Genomic DNA, 24,678 nt, shown 5'->3' with positions numbered 1-24,678 from the left:
AAAGCCAAAAGTTCTGCTTTTTTTCTTTTCTTCTCACATAATATGTATGCTCAAATTTTGATGTTTAACTTTAATCTCACAACTCTGTAAATTATAGTTGATATAAATAAAACAAACGCTCAATATGAAGATATTAAAAAATATTTATACACATAATTTCTACTCTTACTATAAGATAAATACTGAAATATTGAAGCTGAGGATTTTTTTACTGATCCCATTTTTAATAGTCAATTCAACCTATATAATAATTTCTATCATTATTGGCATATGCCCCTTGTAAAACTGATAAAAGTTGAAAGTAAAAGAAGTTTAACTGCCCTAAAGACCTGCAACTCTTTTCTCAAACAAGTCTTACGATAAGTTATACTGAAATAACTTTTACTCTTGAAGATTTTTTCATGAAAAGAGACGTTGAACTTATTTTGTTTCTTTTTAAAGTTGTTATGTTAGTTGAATGATGTAATGGACATTTGTTTTCCAGTGACAGATTCTAATGGACGTAATGGTAATAATACTGCTGAGGCTGATGATTACAAAGGCAATCAACAGGTAAACCATCAATAAGTAATGAATTATAAACAAGCTAGAAGTACTGTAAATTCACAATTTTGCAATGTATATATTATTGTGAAATTTTCGACTGTATATGTGTGTAAAAATTAAAAAAATCCTTTTAAATTTGATAGCATAACTTGTATGCAGCTTTTCCTGAAAAATTACAATAATTAGCCCCAATTTTTGTCAATTATTTAACAATCGTAATAATAAATGAATGCAAAAATATCTGAATTTACAGTAATTGTGACCAGAGTTTTTTGGCTTCTTATCTTTCTTAGAAGATATACTTGCTTGTAATATATACTAGATATCTATCATATGTTATTATCACTTGACATGATCTGAACATGATTTTTTGTCTGCTTTTATTAGCATACATATGTGTATGGATTTATATTATTTTCTGCAATGATAATCAATTAAGCAGATGCATTTGTAATGTTATTTTCAATGATGTGGTATGATTGCCAATGAAACAACTATCCGACAGTCCAAATGATGTTCTTTTACTAACTACATTTGTGTAATTGAGAGAAGATCAAAGTTTACAATATATACCTTAGTAAAATCATAAAAATATATATCAAGACAACAAAACATTTTTAAAATGATATATATTACTTTATGTGACATATTTACACCTTTCTTTCTTTATTTTATTTATTTGAACAACATTAATTGAAATATAATTAATGTTAAACCAAACCAACACATATAATTTTCACTAAAAAGGAAAATTGAAAATACCAGTGCTCGTGAAAGAATAGATAAATTCCTAAAATAATGGACTATGATGTTAGCACTAAAGGTCCACTTGCAGATAATTTTTTTTTACCAGAAATGTCCTCCGCCAATATATGTGTTTTTAGAGGGACTATTTAGCCACCACATAAAAGTAAAAGTATAAACATTCAATTAAGTTCAGAGCCCCCATTTTATAACACCTATATTGCACTTTTCTTTGCTTTTTTTTCAAAAAACCTATATAAAATTACACAATAAAAATTATATCAAGCACTATATATTAAGAAGTATGTATAAACAGAAACTTTTTTATGACATTTATTTTAAAACATGCTATTCAGAAAATACCACTAGATCTAGGACCAGTAAATGAGGAAGAGGTCAGTAGGCCCGCTGCATTAAATATTGTTATACTGCATAGCTTCATCAAATAATATCACTTCATTTGAATATGTTGATCACAAAATGTAATATAATATGAAGAGGGTGAAATGAGTTAATATATAATAATTGTATAAAATCCTTACAAGTGCTTTCTGTATTTATATTGTCTTATATTATGCTTTGCGTTAATGCAATTGCACGATTGTGATACCAGATATACCTGGGTTATTTGTGTATTCATGCCTGACTATTGATAAAAAAAATATTGTAAAATGTTGTAAATTTCTTTTCTACTAAAGTGTATTTACAGCTAATTTTATAAATTTACTGATTTCAATACGAGACTGTCCTATAGATACTGAAGAAAGAGATTGATGGGTTCTTATACAAATCAATATCCAATTATATCTCTGAAAATTGTGAGTTAACTGCGTTCAGTAGAATGAAGATGTTTAAAATCTTCAGTTTTGAAGGAATGGATCTTTAGTGAAATAATAATCTAATGAGTTAATGGAACTAAATGCAGTTCAACAATTTTAACTGTGTCAAAGCCAAATGATTTGTTACATTTATCATAGAAATAAGAAAAGTTTTAATGAGAAAACTAATGAATTATATCAAAACAATTTTCAAAAACAAATATGACATATGTGAAACAGTAGCAACCACTGAAGTTGAACTACAGGCTCTTGTCTTCGGACAGGCACATGAATGATGTGGTGGGGCTGAACATATTTGTGAGCACTTAACCCTCTCCTAATCTTGGATAGCAGTGTTGCTTATCGAAAAATAATCCTAATCTTGAAAAAACTAACTACTCCACCCTAGAAGATCACACTTTTGTAGTTATAGTACAGTAGACTTGAGTTTTATTTTTCCTTCATAGATAATATGTGACAAGAATTTTAAGTGACAGAAAAAAACCAGGAGGTATTATTCGATTAAATTGATATTCTGTTCATCTTTGCATGGAAATTCTCTCCTCTGTTTTTCAGTGAATGAAGGAAAGAATTTTAAAAGAAAATTCTGATATTTCTTTCTCTTCTTATTGGCTTGTTTGAATATACAGAGCTTCTGTTACAATATGTTTATCTTTATGGAAATTTTTTCTGGATACTCTGACAGAAAAAAAATCAATAAACACAATAATGTAATATCAGGAACACTAAAATGCTTTAAATGGTAGAAATTATTGGCTTCCAATATCCATATTAAAATAAAGCTTTACTAATGTGTGTACTGGGATTTTGATTGTAATGGCTGGGTTATATGTATGTAAATGCTTTATCGACTGTATCCAGAATAAAGCACAGGGTTGTTTACATGCGCCCATTTGGAATCACTTGATTGCTCAAACATGTAAATTTACACTAAAATTTATATATATATGAGTTTTAATTCAGTATTCTTGGTTCATTCAACACCAAATAAAGCGATGTTAGTGAGAGATAAATATCTTTCTTTTGTGCATTTGTTATGGTTTAAAATTAGAGTATCTTCTTTGTTATTCAAGGTCGTTTGATTGAACTGGATACAGTCATTTTATTGCAATGTTTACACTGTCAATTCTTTTTCATACACTCATTATTACTTTTGCATGTCAGAGCAATTGTTCTTAAAATCTGAATGCATAACTGATAAATTTTATCAGGTTTGTTGGCATTTTACAGCAAAAAAAGATTGCTTAAATTATGTTATTGAAACAACAAAATAGGGCTTTTAAAGTTGAATGGCAGACAAGAAGGGAAGAGAGAGAGAAATAATATACAAAATAATGGTCAAAATGATTTAAAGCACAAATAAGAGAAGAACAATAGAAAATTTTAGGAACTTTGAAAATTAGTTCAAACGATAAAGGAACTACAATAGATTACAAATGTAGTAGTATTTGCTAGAAGAGGAAATGTTTTAAAAATTTAAAGAAATGGAGCGAAAGTAAGAAATGTGAAATATGGGAGTGGTAAAATCATCATTGGACACAAACATTATGAGTTTGAGGATTGCATGCATCTGAGTCAAATGGTATTCATACCTCTCTTTTTAATTTTTTTATTAAATAAATGATGTGATGTCACTAAGATTAGTACTCAAAATTTCAAGGGTAATCATCATAGTAATGTGTTCACTCCTTTCTACATGGTATCAATTGAATTAATAGTGATAATTGTTTTTTTTAGGCCTGTTGGTTTTTTGGTATTTAATTTTATTTGAAAGTAAATATGGTTTTAAAAAAGAATGAATTGTTGTTCATTATTCTTTAAAACAAATACATAGTCATGGATCATTTCCTTTGTCAGCTTATCCATTCATTCCATACTTATTAATAACAATGTCATTGCAATTGTGATCAATTTCTGAGATCTTCAAGTCCAGTATTAAGACTGTGATAGATTTTTCTGTACAAATGCTGTATCCTATAGAGAAAAAAAAAACATGTTGTAATTGACAGTGAGTTTTATTACTAACCATACATTACTGTATATCTGTCAACATTGATTGTATATTTACTATGAATAATACACATTTACTGTCAAACCATCTCACTGTTACTTGTAAAATATCACAAACCTTTACTAACATTATTACCTAACGTACCATGCATCTAATATTCATCATCATAATTCATATTTAAAAATTTACAGTGCATCTAATATTCTTCCACATTATTCATTTTTTTAAAGGTTTTTAAAGATGTGCCTTGCATCTTATATTCTTCATCAATATTCATTTATTTAAAGATTTTTAAAGATTTATAAATTGAATGTATCCTATAGCTATGCTCAGGAAAAGATTTACATTTATATGTATATTAGAGGTAATCTGTTTTGATAAATAGGAAATCAATTTTTATTTTTCACATCTTGTGTGTGACATAAACACCTTCTACTTTGACATGTGAAATGAACTGAAAGTTGACCTTTATGATACATATTTTTGACAAGAATTTTACCTGAATGATGCAGGTAAATGTATATTTTTTAATCAAATTTTTTTTTCTTCTTCATTTTTTGAAGTTCAATCTTTTAACTAGAAGTTTTTCATTGTAATTTAAAATAAACCAGAAAGACAAGATAAAAGTATTCAAAACCACAAATATTAAGATATACACCCTTTTCTAATGGAATTGAATAATGTACATATATGTACGTGTAGGTGGTAGGTTTAAATCATTCATTTCAGAGACATATATATATTTCATGTTTACTTTGCCGATTTAGACTTTTGATCTCATTTAACCCTATGGTTATTTTGATTGCATAAAATATTGACCTTAATAATGCTAATTATGTTTCCATAATAGCCTTAAAATTTTAACAAACAATGCATTTTTTATGTGAACATCTCCAATAAAAAATGTCTGCTGTGAAATATTTTAAACCAAAGGTAGGCCATCAGATTTATTTTTTAATGTACTTTAAGGTATTTGGTTGCTTTGTTTCACCCTTTTTTTTATATGGGTTCAATTTCTTTTTCTTCATATTTTGATTTAAAAGAAAACACTTGATTATTGTCTTAATTATGTACACTCAAGAGGGTTCAATTGTGACCAGATTTTAAAAGAGGAAACATTGCTATGGACTCGGAAAATAGTCTAGATTTTATTGAAATAATGAACAAGCAATAGAATGCATCTGCAAAATGCATGCAGCATTCATTAAAGATAAAACAAGGATATGTGATTAGATTGACAATGAGAAAACAATCTACCAAAAGTCAAGGACATATGCAACAAGGATGTCACTGTTTATATAAAGATAAAGTTCTGTATTCAATCATAAGATAAGAGCACTGGAATGAACTTTTATTGATAAAAAAAATCCTATCTCAAAAAATGTAGTCATCAGTTAAAAATTGATCAAACTTCATTTATAAATAGCAGCAGAAAAGATTTATCTTGACAGAATAACTGAATTCTCAAATATTCTTGTGAATTTTCATTCTTTCTGGTCTTTTAAAATGAAGTCTGGAAGTTAATCAATCAAATTTTCACCCCTATTTTCTATTAGAAGAAATTTTAAATTCCCAATGAATAAACTACACAGAGAACTATAGCTATTTATTTAATGGGATAATAGAACTGACAAAAGTTTTAATATATTGACCAATAGGAGATGAATCTGTGGAAAAGTTTCATTGTTTCCCATTAAATGAATTTTAAGTATCCCATCTTATGCATTAATAAAAATAGAAAGAAAAAAAACTACAAGCAACAAATTTGTAAAAGAATGTTGCAATATGCTAGACATCTATTTGTGTCCACACTAATTTTGCTTTGCTTTACTGTCAGCAGAGTTTGACAACAAATGAACCAACTCATTATGGAGCAGTTGATGACAAAGTTGTACTGTTAACAGAAGACTCGACGGTATAATTTGCATGTAAAACACAACCCAGCTTTTCTACATCATTTAGACTAATATCACTTACTTTTCATCTCTACAAATATCTTCTTTTTATTTAATTGGGGACTAGTTTATTTTCTTTTCAAATTTTTCTTTAGATATACCTAATAGATCGATTTGAAATACCACTAAATTTTTTCAGTCTCACAAAAAGTTTTCCAGTACTTGTTTCACGTGTCTTTATCAGAAAACACTTTTTTTTCTGTTCTACTCACGTTTTATATTGTTGGTGACTCTGTAGTTGATCAAATTATTTACAGGTAAAACATCATCCTTATCGAATTTTTTCCTATGACTTTAAATTAACTGGATTAATGGGTGCTTTATACAAGTATGCTACTCTTGAGTATTGCTTAAAGGTACAAATTCATGTTTTTGTAATGTACATGTATATTGCATGGGGAATTCGCTTATCTTGTATAGATAATACATTTGAGTGCATATTAATACATGTAATATGTATGATATATGAATATACTATCTGGTATAAAAGTCTCTGAATCTTATATAGTTATAGATTAATTTAGCATAATATTTATAAATACATGTATTTCTATATGAAATGACAAGCTGCATTCATCAGAAGATGTTTTTTATAAAGCAGACATTTTGTGAATTCGAAGGCTTCAGTACATTATAAATACATTGCTTGTGCCTTTACCACTTTGCTTTTCATGCTGTTCAGGTTTAGTTTGGTCATGCATCATACAGCAGCAGCCAGCACTACACATACTGAAAGGAATCTGCATGGAATTAGCTACAATAAAAGTTAGGATTTCACCTAGATTAAATCTATATCTGATTCCCAACTGATGTGACCCCTTTATCCCCATTTAACTCCAACAATGCTCTCTAGAAGTGCTCTTAGAGGCAGCCTCCAAAGCTCATAACAGCAGCTTTCAAGTGGTAGTTTTAATGTGTTGAAAATAGAAGCATGTGATTGTTTATTTTTCTGAGTGGTATTGTTTCCACTGATAACCATTTATCATCACTTGAAGGTTTGGGTGTTGGTTCATTGTTCTGGGGGGAAACTTTCGATTGTTGATTCATTGTTGTGTCAGAAACCTAAGTTTTGATTTATTGTCCTGTGTTGAAACTTTTGAGTGTTGAGTAATTGTGATTCAGTGTTCAGCAAGATGTTTTTAAGGGGGGTGTTTGTACTCATTGCAGGTTCTGATTGGACACACAATTGAGTTGAATTGAGCTGTGACCTATTTTGGAAATTCTTGATAAATAAAAAAGATCTTACAAAAAATATAAGATTTGACAAAAATAATTCAAATGTTATGATCAAATGTTTTTCATTTGGATACTAAATTTCACTATTTGATGGATGGTATGGTAAGAAAATTTCATATCATTGTTTTACAAATTTATGGAATATATCTATCAAAACAAATGCATTCAGGGGAGCTAACCTATATGCCAGTAAAAATCACATTCTAATTGTGAAGGACCTGGAAATTGATGACTTTTGCAACATTTGCCCTTCTAATTTCTAAATACTGATTCTTTTTTTACAATCATTGCTTGGTTAGATGGAATTGATTTCTGTCACCTATTTATATAAGGTTGGATTCCATTTAATAAAACATGGATTTTTTTCTTTTACTTACTTGATTTGCATAGGATTTTTTCAATAAAAAAATACCATCAGGTTAAAAGTATTAATGCATTGCGGAAACAAATGTTTCATCCATGAAATTCCAGTCAGATATTCTCATGAATATCCTTTTTATATTAGAAACAATTTTTTTAAAGTCTGAAAAAGTTTGTTCCTAGGTTATACGTTTCAACTGAGGCACTACACAGGTGTCGAAAGGCGTCATTATGGAGTAAAGGGGGTGGTGTCAGAAGGCGTCATGATGGAGGAAAGGGTTAATAATTTAAATTTGATTAGTTTTTCAGGTTTGAATGTTGACAAGCATGTCTATTGAAAGGCTATTTTTCTTTTCAGTTGAATTGGTTAATATTCTTTCATTTGATTAAAACTTCTTCTTTACTATGTTGACAGAAATTGAATGTAACTGAAGATGATAATGAAGATTCCTCACTTATACAATCAAAAAGTCCAAAGAAGGTGAAATTGAAAGTAGCATGCACAAAGTGAAAGTAGAAAGCTTGCCATTAAATGTTGTATGTTCTGGTTGGTCGTATATATAATCATACTAACATATTTACTCAAAATTGTGTTAAAAATTAAGATAAAAAAGAGTACTTGGCTCATGCTTTTGATAGTTTCTCTTTTTATTTTTCTTCTTTTAATCTATTATATTTTATTTGATAAGTAATATTTCCAAGACATTTCTTTGTAAAAATGACAGAGCAACCTTTAGATAGATTTAAAAGTTTTGTTTCATCTACTGAGTAAATTTTTTTTGCCACACTATTTATATTTTCCTGCTTGTAGAAAGTATTCTATGTGTATTTAGAAAAATAATAGGATTCCTTGATTCTTTATATGGTTTCCCCCCCATACCTTGATTTCTGTTTTCCTGTAAACCACATGTCTTCAAAGTCCTTCTTCATACTCAAGTACAGTTGTTATCTGTTTACATTTATGATGGTGATGATGATGTCAAAAATAAATTGATAGAAGAATCAAGTCCATGATATGGTGACCTTTAGATGTTAATTTCTTTATCATTTGGGAGCTGGTTGATTGTTGTCTCATTGGCAATTATACCACATCTACTTATGTTTTTATACATGTATATTTTATGTTCATATGACAAACTTTTCATTAAACAGCTTTTCAAGCTTTATCCTAAAAAGCATCTGCCATCATCACCTCCATTAACAATATACTTTAAACCCTCACATTTTCTCAAATAAGCATATGTAAACAGAACTACTATCCCATCATATAAAGATTTAGGTATCTTATTTAATATGTGCATTTAAGATCCATTGAAGTTATACTATTGATGTTTTTGAAATGACACATGTTATCTTATTGAATGCACTTTGTTAAGTGGAGTAAATAAATGGTATTCATCTGGTTTGAATTTGTCATGAGAATTGCCGTTGCTTATCATAAAGGTTGCTGTGAAATGGGCCTTTTGCTTTGCCTAAGGGTTGCTGTATATGCCATTATACCTTTTGTAATCTACATCAAACTAACTCACATCAACATGCTATTTATTTATTTCAATGACATTTAGTTTATTTTACAATTCATTTCTGTTTGTAGATGAAACATTTTTATACGACCGCAAATTTTGAAAAAATTTTCGTCGTATATTGCTATCACGTTGGCGTCGGCGTCGTCGTCGTCGTCCGGTGTCCGAATACTTTTAGTTTTCGCACTCTAACTTTAGTAAAAGTGAATGGAAATCTATGAAATTTTAACACAAGGTTTATGACCACAAAAGGAAGGTTGGTATTGATTTTGGGAGTTTTGGTCCCAACATTTTAGGAATTAGGGGCCAAAAAGGGCCCAAATAAGCATTTTCTTGGTTTTTGCACTATAACTTTAGTTTAAGTTAATAGAAATCTATGAAATTTTGACACAAGGTTTATGACCACAAAAGAACGGTTGGGATTGATTTTGGGAGTTTTGGTCTCAACAGTTTAGGAATTAGGGGCCAAAAAAGGGCCCAAATAAGCATTATTCTTGGTTTTCGCACAATAACATTAGTTTAAGTAAATAGAAATCAATGAAATTTAAACACAATGTTAATGACTACAAAAGGAAGGTTGGTATTGATTTTGGGAGTTTAGGTCCCAACAGTTTAGGAATTGGGGGCCAAAAAGGGACCCAAATAAGCATTTTTCTTGGTTTTCGCACCATAACGTTAGTATAAGTAAATAGAAATCTATGAAATTTAAACACAAGGTTTATGACCATAAAAGAAAGGTTGGGTTTGATTTTGGGAGTTTTGGTCCAAACATAATAAGGGGCCCAAAGGGTCCAAAATTAAACTTTTGTTTGATTTCATCAAAATTGAATAATTGGGGTTCTTTGATATGCTGAATCTAACTGTCATGACTGTGTATGTAGATTCTTAACTTTTGGTCCCGTTTTCAAATTGGTCTACATTAAGGTCCAAAGGGTCCAAAATTAAACTTAGTTTGATTTTGACAAAAAATGAATCAGTTAGGTTCTTTGATATGCTGAATCTAAAAATGTACTTAGATTCTTGATTATTGGCCCAGTTTTCAAGTTGGTCCAAATCGGGGTCCAAAATTAAACTTTGTTTGATTTCATCAAAAATTGAATAAATGGGGTTCTTTGATATACCAAATCTAACTGTGTATGTAGATTCTTCATTTTTGGTCCTGTTTTCAAATTGGTCTACACTAAAGTCCAAAGGGTCCAAAATTAAACTTAGTCTGATTTTAACAAAAATTGAAATCTTGAAGTTCTTTGATATGCTGAATCCAAAAATGTACTTAGATTTTTTATTATGGGCCCAGTTTTCAAGTTGGTCCAAATCAGGATCTAAAATTATTATATTAAGTATTGTGCAATAGCAAGTCTTTTCAATTGCACAGTATGGCGCAATGGCAAGAAATATCTAATTGCACAATATTGTGAAATATCAAAAAAAAATTTAATTAGAGTTATCTTTCTTTGTCCAGAATAGTAAGCAAGAAATATCTAATTGCAAAATATTGTGCAATAGCAAGATTTTTTTTTAATTGGAGTTATCTTTCTTTGTCCAGAATCAACTTAAATCTTTGTTATATACAATATACAATGTATATTCACTTTTTACTACCAACTGATAAATTAAAATAATCTTTACCATTCAGTGATAACAAGCAGTTTTTTTACATCTTAATATTTTATGATGTATTTAAATGAGTAGTTATTGTTGCAAACTCCATTAGAAATTTTAATTGAGATTAGTTTTGGAATAAGGGAAAGGGGGATGTGATTAAAAAAATTGGGTTCAATTTTTCTCATTTGAAATTTCATAAATAAAAAAGAAAATTTCTTCAAACATTTTTTTGAGAGGATTAATATTCAACAGCATAGTGAATTGCTCTAAGAGAAACAAAAATTTTAAGTTCATTAGAACACATTCATTCTGTGTCAGAAACCTATGCTGTGTCAACTATTTAATCACAATCCAAATTTAGAGCTGAATCCAGCTTGAATGTTGTGTCCATACTTGCCCTAACCGTTCAGGGTTCAACCTCTGCGGTCGTATAAAGCTACGCCCTGCGGAGCATCTGGTTTTATTTGAAAGAAAAAACCCAAACATTTTCAGTGATTTAGAAGAAAAAGAAACTTTAATTTTCAGAGAATGGTACATTGTTTGAGATTGCAGTTTTCCCCTTTTTGGTTGTGAAGAGTATTTTAGCAATAATCAGTAATTTAGTAATAGTCTGGAGCAAGTTTATACATTTGTGTAGGGACATTTTGTTAAGTTTTATAGAAGAAATTATTGTTTACTACCCAAAAGACACCCATTGAGCAACACAGGAATAAAATAAACATCTAGGGGTTACAGTTAAATGTGTTGTTGGTAAGCTGTCTTATTGCCATTTCATCAAATACCTGTCAACATGTTATATAATACAAACAAAATATGCTAAAAAGCAAGTTTTAAAGATGGATGTTTGTTACTTTATATAACTAAATAGTGATTATTTACTTAAAGAAATGTGCAAGGAAACAGTAATTTCCTGTATACATACAAACAACTGTACTTATATATACACAGTTTAATAATGAGCACATATATACCATTTACCAAGGTAGGACTGTTAGTAATCTTTCTAGAAATTGTTGTTCACTGAGAATAAGAAATCTTCAAATTTATTATTTTAACAGGTGTCTTTCTTTTATGTATTTGAAAATGAAGATTTAAAAGGAGTCAAAATTAAAGAAGGTTACTTTGATTAAGGAGGAATGAAGGATAACAAAATTTGTTTACTGCTACTTTTGATTCAGGGTTAAGATGGCATTCATTGCCATCCTATGCAATTTTATCAAAACAAATTGGTTTGTGAAAAAGAAAGTATTAGTGTTGGCAAAAAGTAGAGGCTAATAGGATTATTTACCATTTATGATAGTAATATTTTATTATTTTCCTTTGTAAACATGCATACAATTATAATGGCGGTTTTGAAATGATTGAATAGAGAATAAGAAACTGTTTAAAGCAATGTGTCAAAGAGACAACAACCCCTACATAGTGCAAAAAAACAGCCCAAGGCCACCATTTTTACTTGGGCTTTAGTTTTCAGGTTACCATATCAGATTACTTTAAAATTTTTCTCAAAGGAGTAGGTCCGGTAAGGACCGATTTTGGCCTCAAATTTCAGGTTCATCTGACGAAAGATTTTGACCACTTTTTAAACACTTAAGTGTCTATTTTATTTGAATTAATTAGTTTATGTGAAAGATTTTAACAGATTTAGTCATTAAAAACGATGCGATTCAAGCTCAAATATGAAAAATCTACCTAATATGCCGAAAAATGTCACATTTCAGATGGTTTTTGGTAAAAATGAAAGTGGCCGCATCCGTGTTCATCCTCAACCTTTATATATGTTATGTATTATCATTAAATACAACTTACATTTCAATATTAAGGATGAACACGAATGCGGCCACTTTCGTTTTACACGAAAACCGTCTAAAATTTAACTAAAATGCTAGAATTATGAGGATTTCAGTAATTTAGCATGACTTAATGGTGCTAGTACCGGATATATGTGCATTGTATTGTCAAAAACAGCCCATATTTATGTAGCAGAAGCATTCTACTGTCCAATAAATAACTAAAGGTTTACATTTTAACAATTTTGAAAAACTGCTATATTTTGGGGCCAAAAAGGGGTCTTACTGAACCTACTCCTTTTAAATCCTGAAGAATCATTTCAAATAAGCTCAGAGGTCTTCAAAAGCACTTAAATTATCCACACTGTAAAATCCAGTTCCATATTTTTGTTCTATCCTACCCCCTTAACCTCTGTACTTAAACAGCATTAATTTTTAAGCTCTGGTACAGATGGCTTAATTTGCAAAAGTTGTTTCATGATGTTCAAATCTTGTAAAATTAATTTTGAATATACAAACTAAGATATAAAAAACTGAAGAAAAACCACCAAATGGCTTTCTTTAATAAAATGAATAAAAAAGACCATAAAGCAGTCGTGCTACTAGAAACCCAGTTAACCTTTGCTGATCTAAGGAGAGAAATAGGGGAGGGGGGAGTTTCACCTAAAAATACTTTAGATATATTTTTTTTAATCTTTATTAAGTCAATAAGTAATTAGTTTACTATTGTTTATAACCACAGTACATGTATAACATGTATATAAATAACCCTTAAATCATATCCTCTGTTATGTATCATTTGTTCAACATCCTTTTCCCAAAATGGATGAATTTTTACAATTTTATGAAAAAAATGACTGTCACAATGAAAAGGTTGGTGAATTTCAATGAATAAAAATTGTGTGTTAAAAAACAGAATAGAAATAAAGCTTTATGATTCTTTAAGTAAATGGTAATATAGTTATTATGTTTCCTATGTACTTTTATAGTGTATTTTAAAAAAATGGATGAAATTAATATATAAGATGTCTGGAAAGATCCCATGTAAAATTGGGATCAGTGATTGTAATTATCATAGCTAAACTTTTAGTGAATTTCTCAACTGGACAGAAGCTTGAAAAGAAACAAACCCTGCACTGGGCCCTTAGACCTTTTTATTGGAAAAATTGGTTGATTAATTAGGGAATCACTGAAGAATGACTGGAGTTGAGGCCCTTCTGAGGCACCAATCGACCAACCACCCTCCCCCTTTACCTGCATAGGAGGAAAATGAGAAATGATAAAAAAAAAAATGTAAAAAGAGTAATTTAAAATTATTCATCTATATTAGAATAATCAATATTTTAAAAGCACCAAGAGAGCACATTGCAACAGAATATCCAAAATTAGTTTCAATAATACAATTGAAAAAATTTGATAAATTGAACATATAGATAAAATGGTGCCAACATCTGTGTATACCAAGTGGTCCAACCATGAAATTGTAAAAAAAATAAAAACTATTTCAAATGGTAGAAACTTTTTAAAAGAATTTCAAAGTGTGATGTCCCTTTCAAACAAAAGTCAGGTACTGAGGAAATAATTCAAAGTAAGTTATAAGTTATGCTCTTAGGTCAATATGAAGTAATTATGTCCCAACATGGAGTACACCCTTTTAATCTACTTAACTTCTGAAACTAGTCACAAAATATCATCTAGTTTTCATTTCTAATTTCATTAGTAAATGTCACTGAATAACAAAGTACTTGTAGTTTCATTAGAAATATGGACTGTGTTGAAAATTTAATGATTGAAGATTTTACCAAAAATAAGGAAATACATGAATAAAGAATTCATTTATTTATGGAATACAATAGTTGAAAGTGATTTTGAAATAGGATTGCACAATTTCTGTTTTGGAATACATCTGATGCATATGCATGTGCTTTTGAGTTTAAATTAAAGAATTCTGATTCTTACAGAAGAGGATGAAAGTTCAAAATGATTCTTATTTTCTTGAAAAATTTGAACTAAAGGTAGGTTTAAGACTTATGAAAGACACTCATTCAAAAATTTGAATTATTTTTTTTAAAGGTTGATCATCATATCAATCTTTAAGATCTATAAAAAGTAATCACAGTTTTAATGATGATAAAGATACAGTTGACAGGAAATAGTTTTTCTGAACAATCATTTTTTCAGGAAGTATTACTACAGCTTTCAAGTTTTATACTTCCTTTAACTATTAGCTTGGTAACTAAATATAAATGTGATATGGTTGATAACTTGATAATAATGCTACTCGGACAAGAATCATCATTCTGAATGCTACTTTTAATTGAATTCTGTTTATGATGAGCTAATACTTTTGTGCATTTGAAGCCAAATTTGAAAAAAACTAATTTATATTATAGATTACTTTAGATTTGCTTTAAAAAAAGATAGAACTAAAATACTGTCTATATTCATGATATTTGTGTTTAAAACACACCCATTTACCAACTTAATAAGAGGTCTATACTGTATTCCCATTAGTTGCTTTTAGATGTAACATGTATTAACTGTGTTTCATATAAGTTACATTGCAATAGGTTGTTCTTTTTACGTATTTCTGCACTTACATCCAACATGCATAACATTATTGTATTACAAGATAGTTAAAATGCAAAAGTTTGCTCAGATCTCAGTTCATTACTTGGGTCACACAAAGTTAAAGTCATCTTGTACTCTTTCATTGTCACATTTTTCAGTAATGTGTGAACTGATTTATATGTTTTATGATATCCATTCGTGTTATGGCCTCTGTATATATAAATAAATGAGTTCTGTAATATCTAAATAAGAGCATGATATATGTAATAATACTATGTTATCTTTAGGTCAAGATAGATATTTCTCAGTAGAAAGGGCACCTGTTTTAAAAGGACTTATACTTTCTTTCTGTTCTATTTCCTGTTTCCACTCTATACACCCATTTAATTACAGCCTTAAACAGTGTTAAAATACATTAAGTAGGTACCAGTAAATTGTTATGAATAACATTCTATTATTATATATGGCAAGCAATGCAGTAGAAAATTTTGTATAGTCATTTTACCAAAACATATATTGAATACAAACTGAGATGGATTAATGGACTATCTGTGACATTCATTTTACTTCATACATACATGTAACTACCTATTTGATGGACCTACAATCATAAAATTCTAAGTTCATTGAAGCAGGCGTAGAGGCTTGTCTTACCTGCAGTGATTTTTTTTTATGTGTTTCATATTTTACATCAATGAGACTGCAAACTAGTGACAAAAATAACCCCCCAAAAAACCTCTTGAGGGTAACATGCAGTCTCCAACAATAGATATTTGTCTAAAATATGTCAAGCTCTAATGTATGAATTTAAGGGGTACTTGACACTTTCCCACCAAAAGAAGTTTGTAGTTAGTCCACTTAAGGAATAACAGTACTGTAGTTGAAGAGTTGCCACCGTCAATTGTAAATTTGACGGTCACAAATGCAGTTTTACTGGCGACGCGTAGCGGAGACAGGAAAACAGATTTGCAACTGTCAAATCAAAATTGACGGTGGCAACTCTTCAACTACAGTACTGTTATTCCGATTCTAATGCATTTCAAAATGAAATAATACGATGAAATTTGGAAAATGTCTTAATTTGACAAATAAAAATAATCCGCGAAACTTCATGAATGATTTTTTTGGCGTAAAGACGTCATGGATAAATGTGACGTCATACAAATGAAAACTTACAAACTGGAGGTTATTGCGTTACTTGTACGCTTCAAATTCGGATAAAATAACATTAAAACGGCAAATTCGAGGTAGGCGTTGTTTACTTTTCGATTATATAGTAGTATTCAAACATTTGTTGATTCAATTATTTCAAAATGGTTGTCCCTCCTTAGTTACGCCTGGTCAACTGTGGATTTGACGGCAACTTTTAGCCAATGAAAAAAATTGTTACATACATATTGCATTAGAATAAAACATTGACACCCAGAGTGATCCACATTTCATCAACAATGATTTTATGTTCTGTGTAATGATTGAGTATAATGATAATAAGTAACCTATGATTGATAATCATATGACTATACTAATAGAGCAACAGCTTCACACAAAAAATTAGTCAGCATGTTCCAATATAAGATTTTACTGTTAGAAAAATTTCAATAGCTATAACAAGATTTAAGATCATCAAGTTTATTTCAAATTTTTGCAGGCAATTGATGCACATGCGCCTTTCGTTGCTTTGTTTTCCTCTCCCGATGTATTTATACCCAATTACTTGTCTTCATGTTGTTGCTCTGTAAATGTTGTATGAGTATTCAAGTTTGCATTATTTCATCTACACACTGTACATGTGTTTGTTTGTTACAGCCTAAAGAAATATATTGTAATATCCTATATATAATTCAATGTTCTGTATATTTATCTGTACCATTTGGGTACCAATTTGCATAGATTTCATGGGTATGGATGTACCACAAATTTATATGTTTTTGATAAAGTATAAATTTTTTTTATGATTGTATGTAAAATTTTGGAAAACAATGAAATTCGACATCAACGAAAATATTTTTTTTTCTTCAATCCACAAAAAAATAAATGAATTCAAAATAAATCACTAGGTCATAGTGATATCCTTAAAGAATAAAATATATCTATGTCAGAAGTTACCAAAGAAACAATACATTTTCTATTGAATGATATCTAATACAATGTTTAAATTACTGTAGTGATTTCTCTTTTGTTTGGATTTTAGACATATTTATCCTTATTTTATAGCAGTATTCAAGCTCCTACAAGATATTTACTGAAATTAAGATTTTTGTTCCTTTGAAAGAGCATTAAAAATTTGAAATAAAAGTTGAAAGTGATATGAATAACTTTATTCTGATGAGATATTTTTTTTGCAGGTTATAAATGAGATAGCTACACTATACTTTCGGGACAAGAAGAGTAAAATAGATTATGTCCTCGCTTATGAAGATGAACAAGATGAAAAAAAGAAGGAAAGACGGCAAACATTCCAAGACAACCTTACAGATGAAGGACTTATTCTTGAATTTGAAGAAAAAGAGGTGATTTTCACTTTCGCACATACCCACAAGCACACTCACATGTTATAAAATTCTTAGGGATCTTGGTGACTGAGTGGTCTAATTAGTCAAACTACAGTATCACTAGGCTGTCAACACAGAGGTTGTGAGTTTGAATTTTACACAGGGCAGTGTTGGTGTAAGATTTTCAATAATTGAAAAAGATTCCTTTAAAAATATAAATACATGTAGATGGTTTTACTCATTGGTGATGAATTAAAGATTTGAATGGTTGTGGATGATCAAAGTTTTCTGTGAATCCTTAAATATATATACAGTGGCTTGTGTCTTGTTTGTAAGTATAGCACACAGGGGTCGAAATTAGCGCTAGTCCGGTAGTCCGGGACTAGTAAATTTGCGTCGGACCAGTAGATTTTGTCAGCTGGTGGTCCGGCGGACCAGTAGAAATTTGTCGATAAAAATCACTGATTGCATCGCAATATCCGTTTGTTTACAAAACAATTTACCTGTGAAATCAATTACACGGTACTGGGGGGTATTACAATTGATCAAGTTAATTAATATCTCGGGTGAGCGTCCTTCACAACAATACAAAATGTGAAAATTCCTGTTACTGTCTAACTTATGTAAACGAAAGTATCAAAATAAAATTAAACATCTGTCATTTATATTAATGTTTGTCAAATTAATGTCATTTTTGCAGGACCAGTAGATTTGGAGCCGGACCAGTAGAGTTTTCAGTCCACTGGTCCGGCTGGCTAGTACACAAAAAAGCTTAAATTTGACCCCTGATAGCACATGTCCTAATTTTCATATACCTAATGTGTAACGTCTTGGGATGTTTTAGCAGTAATAGTTCTACTTATATTTACAGAATTCCATAAACAAGAAGACAAGTTTTGTGAAGGTCCATTGTCCATGGGAGCTTTTGGCTAAGTATGCTGAAATAACCAACATGAAGATGCCTTTATTGGTAATATATCTTATATAATCTTATATGTAAAATATTATATATCTTTCCAAAATATTATCTTATATGTGAAATATTATATATCTTTCCAAAATTATTCCCTTATAGTTACTAATTTTTTTGGTAAATGTTTTCATTCAGCAAAACAAACAAAAAGACTAACACAATGTTGTATCATAAAGTTAATTGTTGTTGTGATTTGAATGTTCCATGCCTGTAGTTTTAACAGTAACATAAATTTGATTTTGACAGGTTTAACATTTTTAAATAAACAAAAGCTCATGAAACAATTTGAGTCTGATATGTTATAAGATTTTGGTTCCAATAATCAGAAACATTCTAGTTTGTTTTTACTTATGAATAGGATCCATACAGTATGGTAGGTCTTTTTCATAAGTTTAATTACGGTGTATGAGGATAAGTAAATTTCTTTATAATTGAAAATGCTCTCTCACAGTCTGAATTGATATTTTGCTGAACTAAAATAGCTTTATTTAGCTTTGAAAGAGTGTCATAATGTTTTTTTGCCATCGAAAATGTCATCTATCATCCCTGCTATTGCTACTAACAAACTATACATGTTGCGATTGCCTTATCAAAACTGGGTAGTTCATCAGAAGACAGCTAGTAGTATGAGAACTGATCCAACAGTTCCGTGATATTTCCATCCCCTCTGGGCTGTGGAAGTCTGTTGGCTAGATTTGAAACTGAAAAAGAAAAATATTTTAAAATTTAGTTATCTTTAAACATGTTAAATACTTCATCAAATAGCTACTTTGAAGTTTTTCTCTTACGTGTATTGTTATGATTAAACATGGGTCACAATGCGTTTCTTGTCCCTGGATCTTTAAACTCAAACTCCCAAGTATAATTCATTAATCTTGAATCTTGGTACGTACATATTGTTTTCGCATAGCAATCAACTCTTTAGATGACAGTACATGTCCTGAACGCGACCTCTTTATGTGGACATTTCCCCTAAGTGACTTTGACAGAAAAATAGTGTCAAAATCGTAAAAAACTAATCACAAACGACTTACCTAAAGGGATTTTTACTGTGCATCCATATAGCAAAATAAAAAATGGCCACCAAACAATTACTTCAAATTTTCAGTGTTAACTGTCTTACAATGAAGATACCTTAGAATAGCGATATCACTAATGACCAAAAAATCCAAAAATCGAAAAAGTGTGTAATTACAAGTAAAATTGGTGAAAAGAGTGTGCACTCCATGTGACAAATTCCTGCTTGTAACCATTCAAAAAGTGTGTTTTACACACAAATACTATGTCACTTGGCAATTATGGCGGACACCTTAACTATTATATCTACAGTTGATAAATTAGATACATTGACTTTAAACATAACATGTCTTCCAAAACATTCAATCTACATTGTATTTGTGTTTCCATTTACCATTGTATGTGTGGGTTGACATACATGTATTATTAGTAATTTATTAAGCTTAGTAATATTGGTCATATTCTTTAATTTCTCATTATTTTACAGCTACCAGGAATTGTAAGAGCTTTGGTAGTCAAACTAAACTTTGAATGGTACCCAGTAGTCTTAAAACACATACACAATTACACAGTCTGAAAGACGTCATGACTGAAACCCAACTCCTTTCTTTTCTATTTCATTACACATAATCTACACATCCATGTCTGTTACCTTTTTTGTACTGTTTTCATCTAGCATGGAAGTCATCTAGCTATGCAACTCTTTTGACCTGTCAGAAATTATCATAAGAATCATAAGAGTTCTGGTTCCACAGCTCAAAAATCATCATGAGTCACTTCTCAATCTACATTTCATACTACTCTTAGATACACACCACTTACCTAGATATTAGGGCCATATGGTTCTGTGTTCAAACCCAGGATGTGGCAAATGTGTGTTTGACTCAGATCATAACTGAGAGACTTACCAGTTTTACTGCTAAAAGGTAGTTTTCACAGGAGAATTTCATGCTAAAGAAATGGCGGCCTTGTTACAGGCAAAGTCGTTGAAAGTAAAACACCAAGAACACAGAAATCATGTTTTGAATTTTTATGACCCCGCAACGAAGTTGTCGGTGGCATAAAGTTTTACCCTTGTCCGTAATTCTGTAATTCCGAAATTCCGTAATTCTGTAATTCCGAAATTCTGTAATTTCGAAATTCCGTAATTCCGTCATTCCGCAACAAACCATTATACTGAGTTTTTTTCTAAACGCCTTCAGATATTGGGCTGATTTTTGGTATGTGAGTTAACCATGGTGAGTACAGATCAAGTTTAAGTTTCGTTCCGCTCCGTTTATTTTTGCCAAAAATTAAGGGCTTTGGACTCTGATAATTTGTTGAAAATCAGTTATACAGACTTTTTTTCTAAATGCTTTCAGATATTAGGCTGATTTTTGGTATGTGAGCTACTCATGATGAGTTACAGATCAAGTTTAAGTTTTGTTCCGCTCCACTAATTTTTGCCAAAATTAAGGCTTTACAATTTTGAAAATTATTGAAAATCACAGTTATACAGACTTTTTACTATTCACATCCAAATTTTGAGCTGATTTTTGATATGTGAGACTACCATCATGTTTGTGTCCACATGTGTTATTGAAATTGCAGAATTTTCAACTTTTTGAGACGGTGCCATTCGTGTCGCTTTGACACATCTAGTTTATTCTAATTGAAATGAATTCACATACATATTATTAAATGATCTATAACAGTTTTATCAAAGAAATTTATCTTCTGGGCTACAACAAAAAGAAACGATTTGTGCTGTAGCTTTGTGGTACCATCATAGGGTTTGAAATTTGAGTTTGAATTGATAGGGGAGGAAGAGATTTTAATATGTGTGAAAACCTGACCCACAATTATTCAGTTTACTATGGGAAAAAAATGCTATCCCATATCACAGGCAACTCAATTGATGAAGAAAAATAACAAAAGGCTATGCATTTTTAAACGAAAATAATTTATATTTTTCCACTCTCTTTTACAACACATTAAAGAAATGAATTTACATATGCTTTGAAGGTCTTGCAGTGACCTATAGTTGTCGATTTCTGTGTCATTTGGTCTCTGTGGAGGGTTGTCTCATACCACATCTTCTTTTTTTATATTTGAATGACTTGGAAAATGTTCCTCTTTTCCAGGAGAATGATATGGATGAAGAATTAACAGGATTTGTGGAGCATTGTTTCTCCTATTTACCATCTCCATTTGAGCTGAGTAAAGACATTATACAGGATGAACCTAACTACTTCACAGCTCCTTTCAACAGAGACCGAGTTGACCAGTAAGTACTCTGTGCTTTTATTTGTTTCTTCAATATATGAACATTTTTTTCACAACCTTGTCACATATTTGTTCTTAGCACTACATTTACATTTCTCATATTTAATTTTTCCAAGCTTATCTTTAGACACATATCATACTCAAACAAGAAATAAAAAAACTAAGACTTTCAATTAGTATTAATTTGATCAAGCTATTTGCTTTCAAATTCATTTATGGGACCTTTAGGCAAAAATTTATGTAGAGTATAAATAAATAAGTTAGAAAGCAGGTAATTTTCCCCCAATGTACTGATTGAAAGCTTGATTTTACTTCTTTACGTTGCTCTCAATTGACTTGGAACCAGGATGTCCCATGACAGAGTAAGTAACCTGTCAAAAAAATATAAAATTCAAAGTCAAAAGTCAGCAATATGAAAATAGTCTATTGAAACTTTAGATTTAAGACGACTGAATTATACTTCTATGATATTACTATTTTAGTTATTGTAGACACTTTTAAATTCTCTTACACATGTTGATTTTTCTGTGCTCTATGATCACACTTGAACACCACTCATGTTTATAAATATTTGTTTTAGTAATGATGTTTTCATACAATCATCTAACACTTTACTGTTTGTATTTTTCCTATTATTTACTGTATTGTTCATCCTGATTGGACAGAGGGCTGTAAGCTTTTTTTGCTTTTTCTATGTAAAAGTAGCATGCTATGCATTCAATAGAATATTTAATGGATTAGTATTCTGTAAATTCAGAAATTATTTAGAGGTTTTTATTAATGCAAATATTGTGACTGAGAGGGTATTGCAATAGTCAGAACTGGCATTGTTATTTCTAATACAAATCCCTGTTTGCAGATTTTCTTGAAATTGCAATAATTAATCTCACATTATTGTTCATTCTTCAAATTTTGTAGTAATAAATGCATGCAATAATTTCAGAATTTACAGTATATGTTATGCATTGCAAGACGAAAGGATAATTAAAACTTAGACATATTCAAACAAATGATATCATTTGATTAAAAACCATTGCACCTATAGAGTAAACTTTATAAGAATGGATCCCTCTAACCCAGCCCAATTAAAATAGGATATATAAACCTAGATATATGCACTTGTTTATACCTGATAAATTATGAGAATGAGTGCTGATGAAAAACCTTGTCCTGTACACTACTATTTCATTATATAAATTAACATCCTCATATTTAAGTTACAAGCAGAATATTATCTTATTGCACTCCAATAACAGCATGTCTCAGTTTGTGACTAATTTAAAACTGACCTGGCCCAGTGTCCAGTGTGAACTTTTGTAATCACTTGTCATCAGTGGTTGGCTGTAAAACAAGTTAGATAGGTATAAACAGTTGATATACAGAAAAAGTTTTCAGACCTACAAGATCATTTAAAAAAACCCATCTGTTATAAGAAAATCTTGTCTACAATGTTCCAGAAACGGTGTTGGAAAATATGCATATAAATACAAGTGAGTGATAGTGGCTCTTTAAAGCCTATAGTTTTTATTGGTTCTTTTTTATGGTTAGTTTTCAGTATCCTGTACATTGCTCATAACATTGTTTTCATGGCAGAAGTAATACTTTGGTATATTTTTAACATACTGTGAATTCATTTTTATTCGTGGTATACCAATTTTCGTGGGTTTCGTGGGTAACAGCGAACCACGAATTTAAGAATTCAACGAAGAATAATCCAGAGAAATGTGTATGGAGTCGGATGTTTATTTACGGTTATGTTATGCAGTTCTAGTATAGTGTTGACTAGCGATAAACATTGTAACATAACACGTGTTTTTTTATTGAAAGAAGATACAAGTATTTTGATTAAATCTATAATAAATATATCTAATATCAGTGATAATTTACTTTTTAAAATTGATTAAAACTGTTCATGGAAAATAACTGCAAGTTGTTAGTTACCGTGTCATAGTTTGGTTTACCAGTGAGTAAAAATCAATAGGATTAAGTACGGGGATATTGCCCGTAGGTAATATTGTTTATGACAGGAACATTTATTTTCACACCTTATACTTATATCACTGTTTATTATATCGTGATTAGGGAAATGAGCTTTCAATCATAAAGTTTTGAATGCCTTATAGAATTCAGACTGAGACAAGAATTTATAAATTGTAAAACAAACAAATAATTAGTTGTCTCTGTCCATTATTGTAATCGAAGTTATCAATGAACACTTTAACCTAGAATGACCAAGCGAGCTTTTTCAATGAATTCCTTCTTTTTTGTTTTGTTTTATTATTGATCAAAACAAGGAGGTTATATGATCTCCTAAATCAAAAAGAAATCCACCAATTACGTATCTAATTTTTTGTTGTTGTAATCAGCAATCCACGAATTTACGTATACCACGAAACGTCTTTTTTTCTCTATCCACGAAAATTGATACCCACGAAAATAAATGAATCCACAGTATTTGGTATTCTTTTCTATCTTAGTATCTGAATTTCTTTTTATCTGGAAATTTTACAGGCTTGTCCATTTGTCATGCTCTATTGAATACTTAGTTTTTGTCGAGCCTGCAACTTTTGTTGTAGAAAGCTCGACATAGGGATAGTGATCCGGCGGCGGCGGCGGTGTTAGCTAACTTCTTAAAAGCTTTATATTTTAGAAGGTGGAAGACCTGGATGCTTCATACTTTGTATATAGATGCCTCATGTTACGAAGTTTCTGTCAGTCACATGTCCAATGTCCTTGACCTCATTTTCATGG

At 30.2% G+C, this 24,678-nt stretch overlaps 1 protein-coding gene across 13 annotated transcripts in view; it reads left to right on the top strand.

Annotated features, from left to right (window-relative positions):
• Window positions 1-24,678, top strand: part of LOC143048063 (anoctamin-4-like) — a 65,674-nt gene that overhangs the window by 10,841 nt on the left and 30,155 nt on the right. For 2 of the 13 annotated variants that reach the window (XM_076221493.1, XM_076221499.1), the window contains 6 exons: window positions 485-552; window positions 1,647-1,685; window positions 5,981-6,055; window positions 17,526-17,690; window positions 18,544-18,642; window positions 21,786-21,928. In XM_076221493.1, the coding sequence (XP_076077608.1) occupies window positions 485-552; window positions 1,647-1,685; window positions 5,981-6,055; window positions 17,526-17,690; window positions 18,544-18,642; window positions 21,786-21,928 (589 nt within the window). Of the gene's footprint in view, window positions 1-484; window positions 553-1,646; window positions 1,686-4,631; window positions 4,653-5,028; window positions 5,074-5,980; window positions 6,056-8,106; window positions 8,173-11,759; window positions 11,802-13,412; window positions 13,483-14,561; window positions 14,625-17,525; window positions 17,691-18,543; window positions 18,643-21,785; window positions 21,929-24,678 lie in introns of those variants that run through there. The other 11 variants (XM_076221500.1, XM_076221501.1, XM_076221494.1 and 8 more) reach the window with 10 other exon arrangements.

The sequence above is a fragment of the Mytilus galloprovincialis genome, chromosome 10, assembly GCF_965363235.1.
Source record: "Mytilus galloprovincialis chromosome 10, xbMytGall1.hap1.1, whole genome shotgun sequence".
NCBI classification, from domain to species: domain Eukaryota; kingdom Metazoa; phylum Mollusca; class Bivalvia; order Mytilida; family Mytilidae; genus Mytilus; species Mytilus galloprovincialis.
The sequence above is the reverse complement of the archived record's forward strand: the minus strand, read 5'-3'. Positions and strand labels throughout refer to the sequence as shown.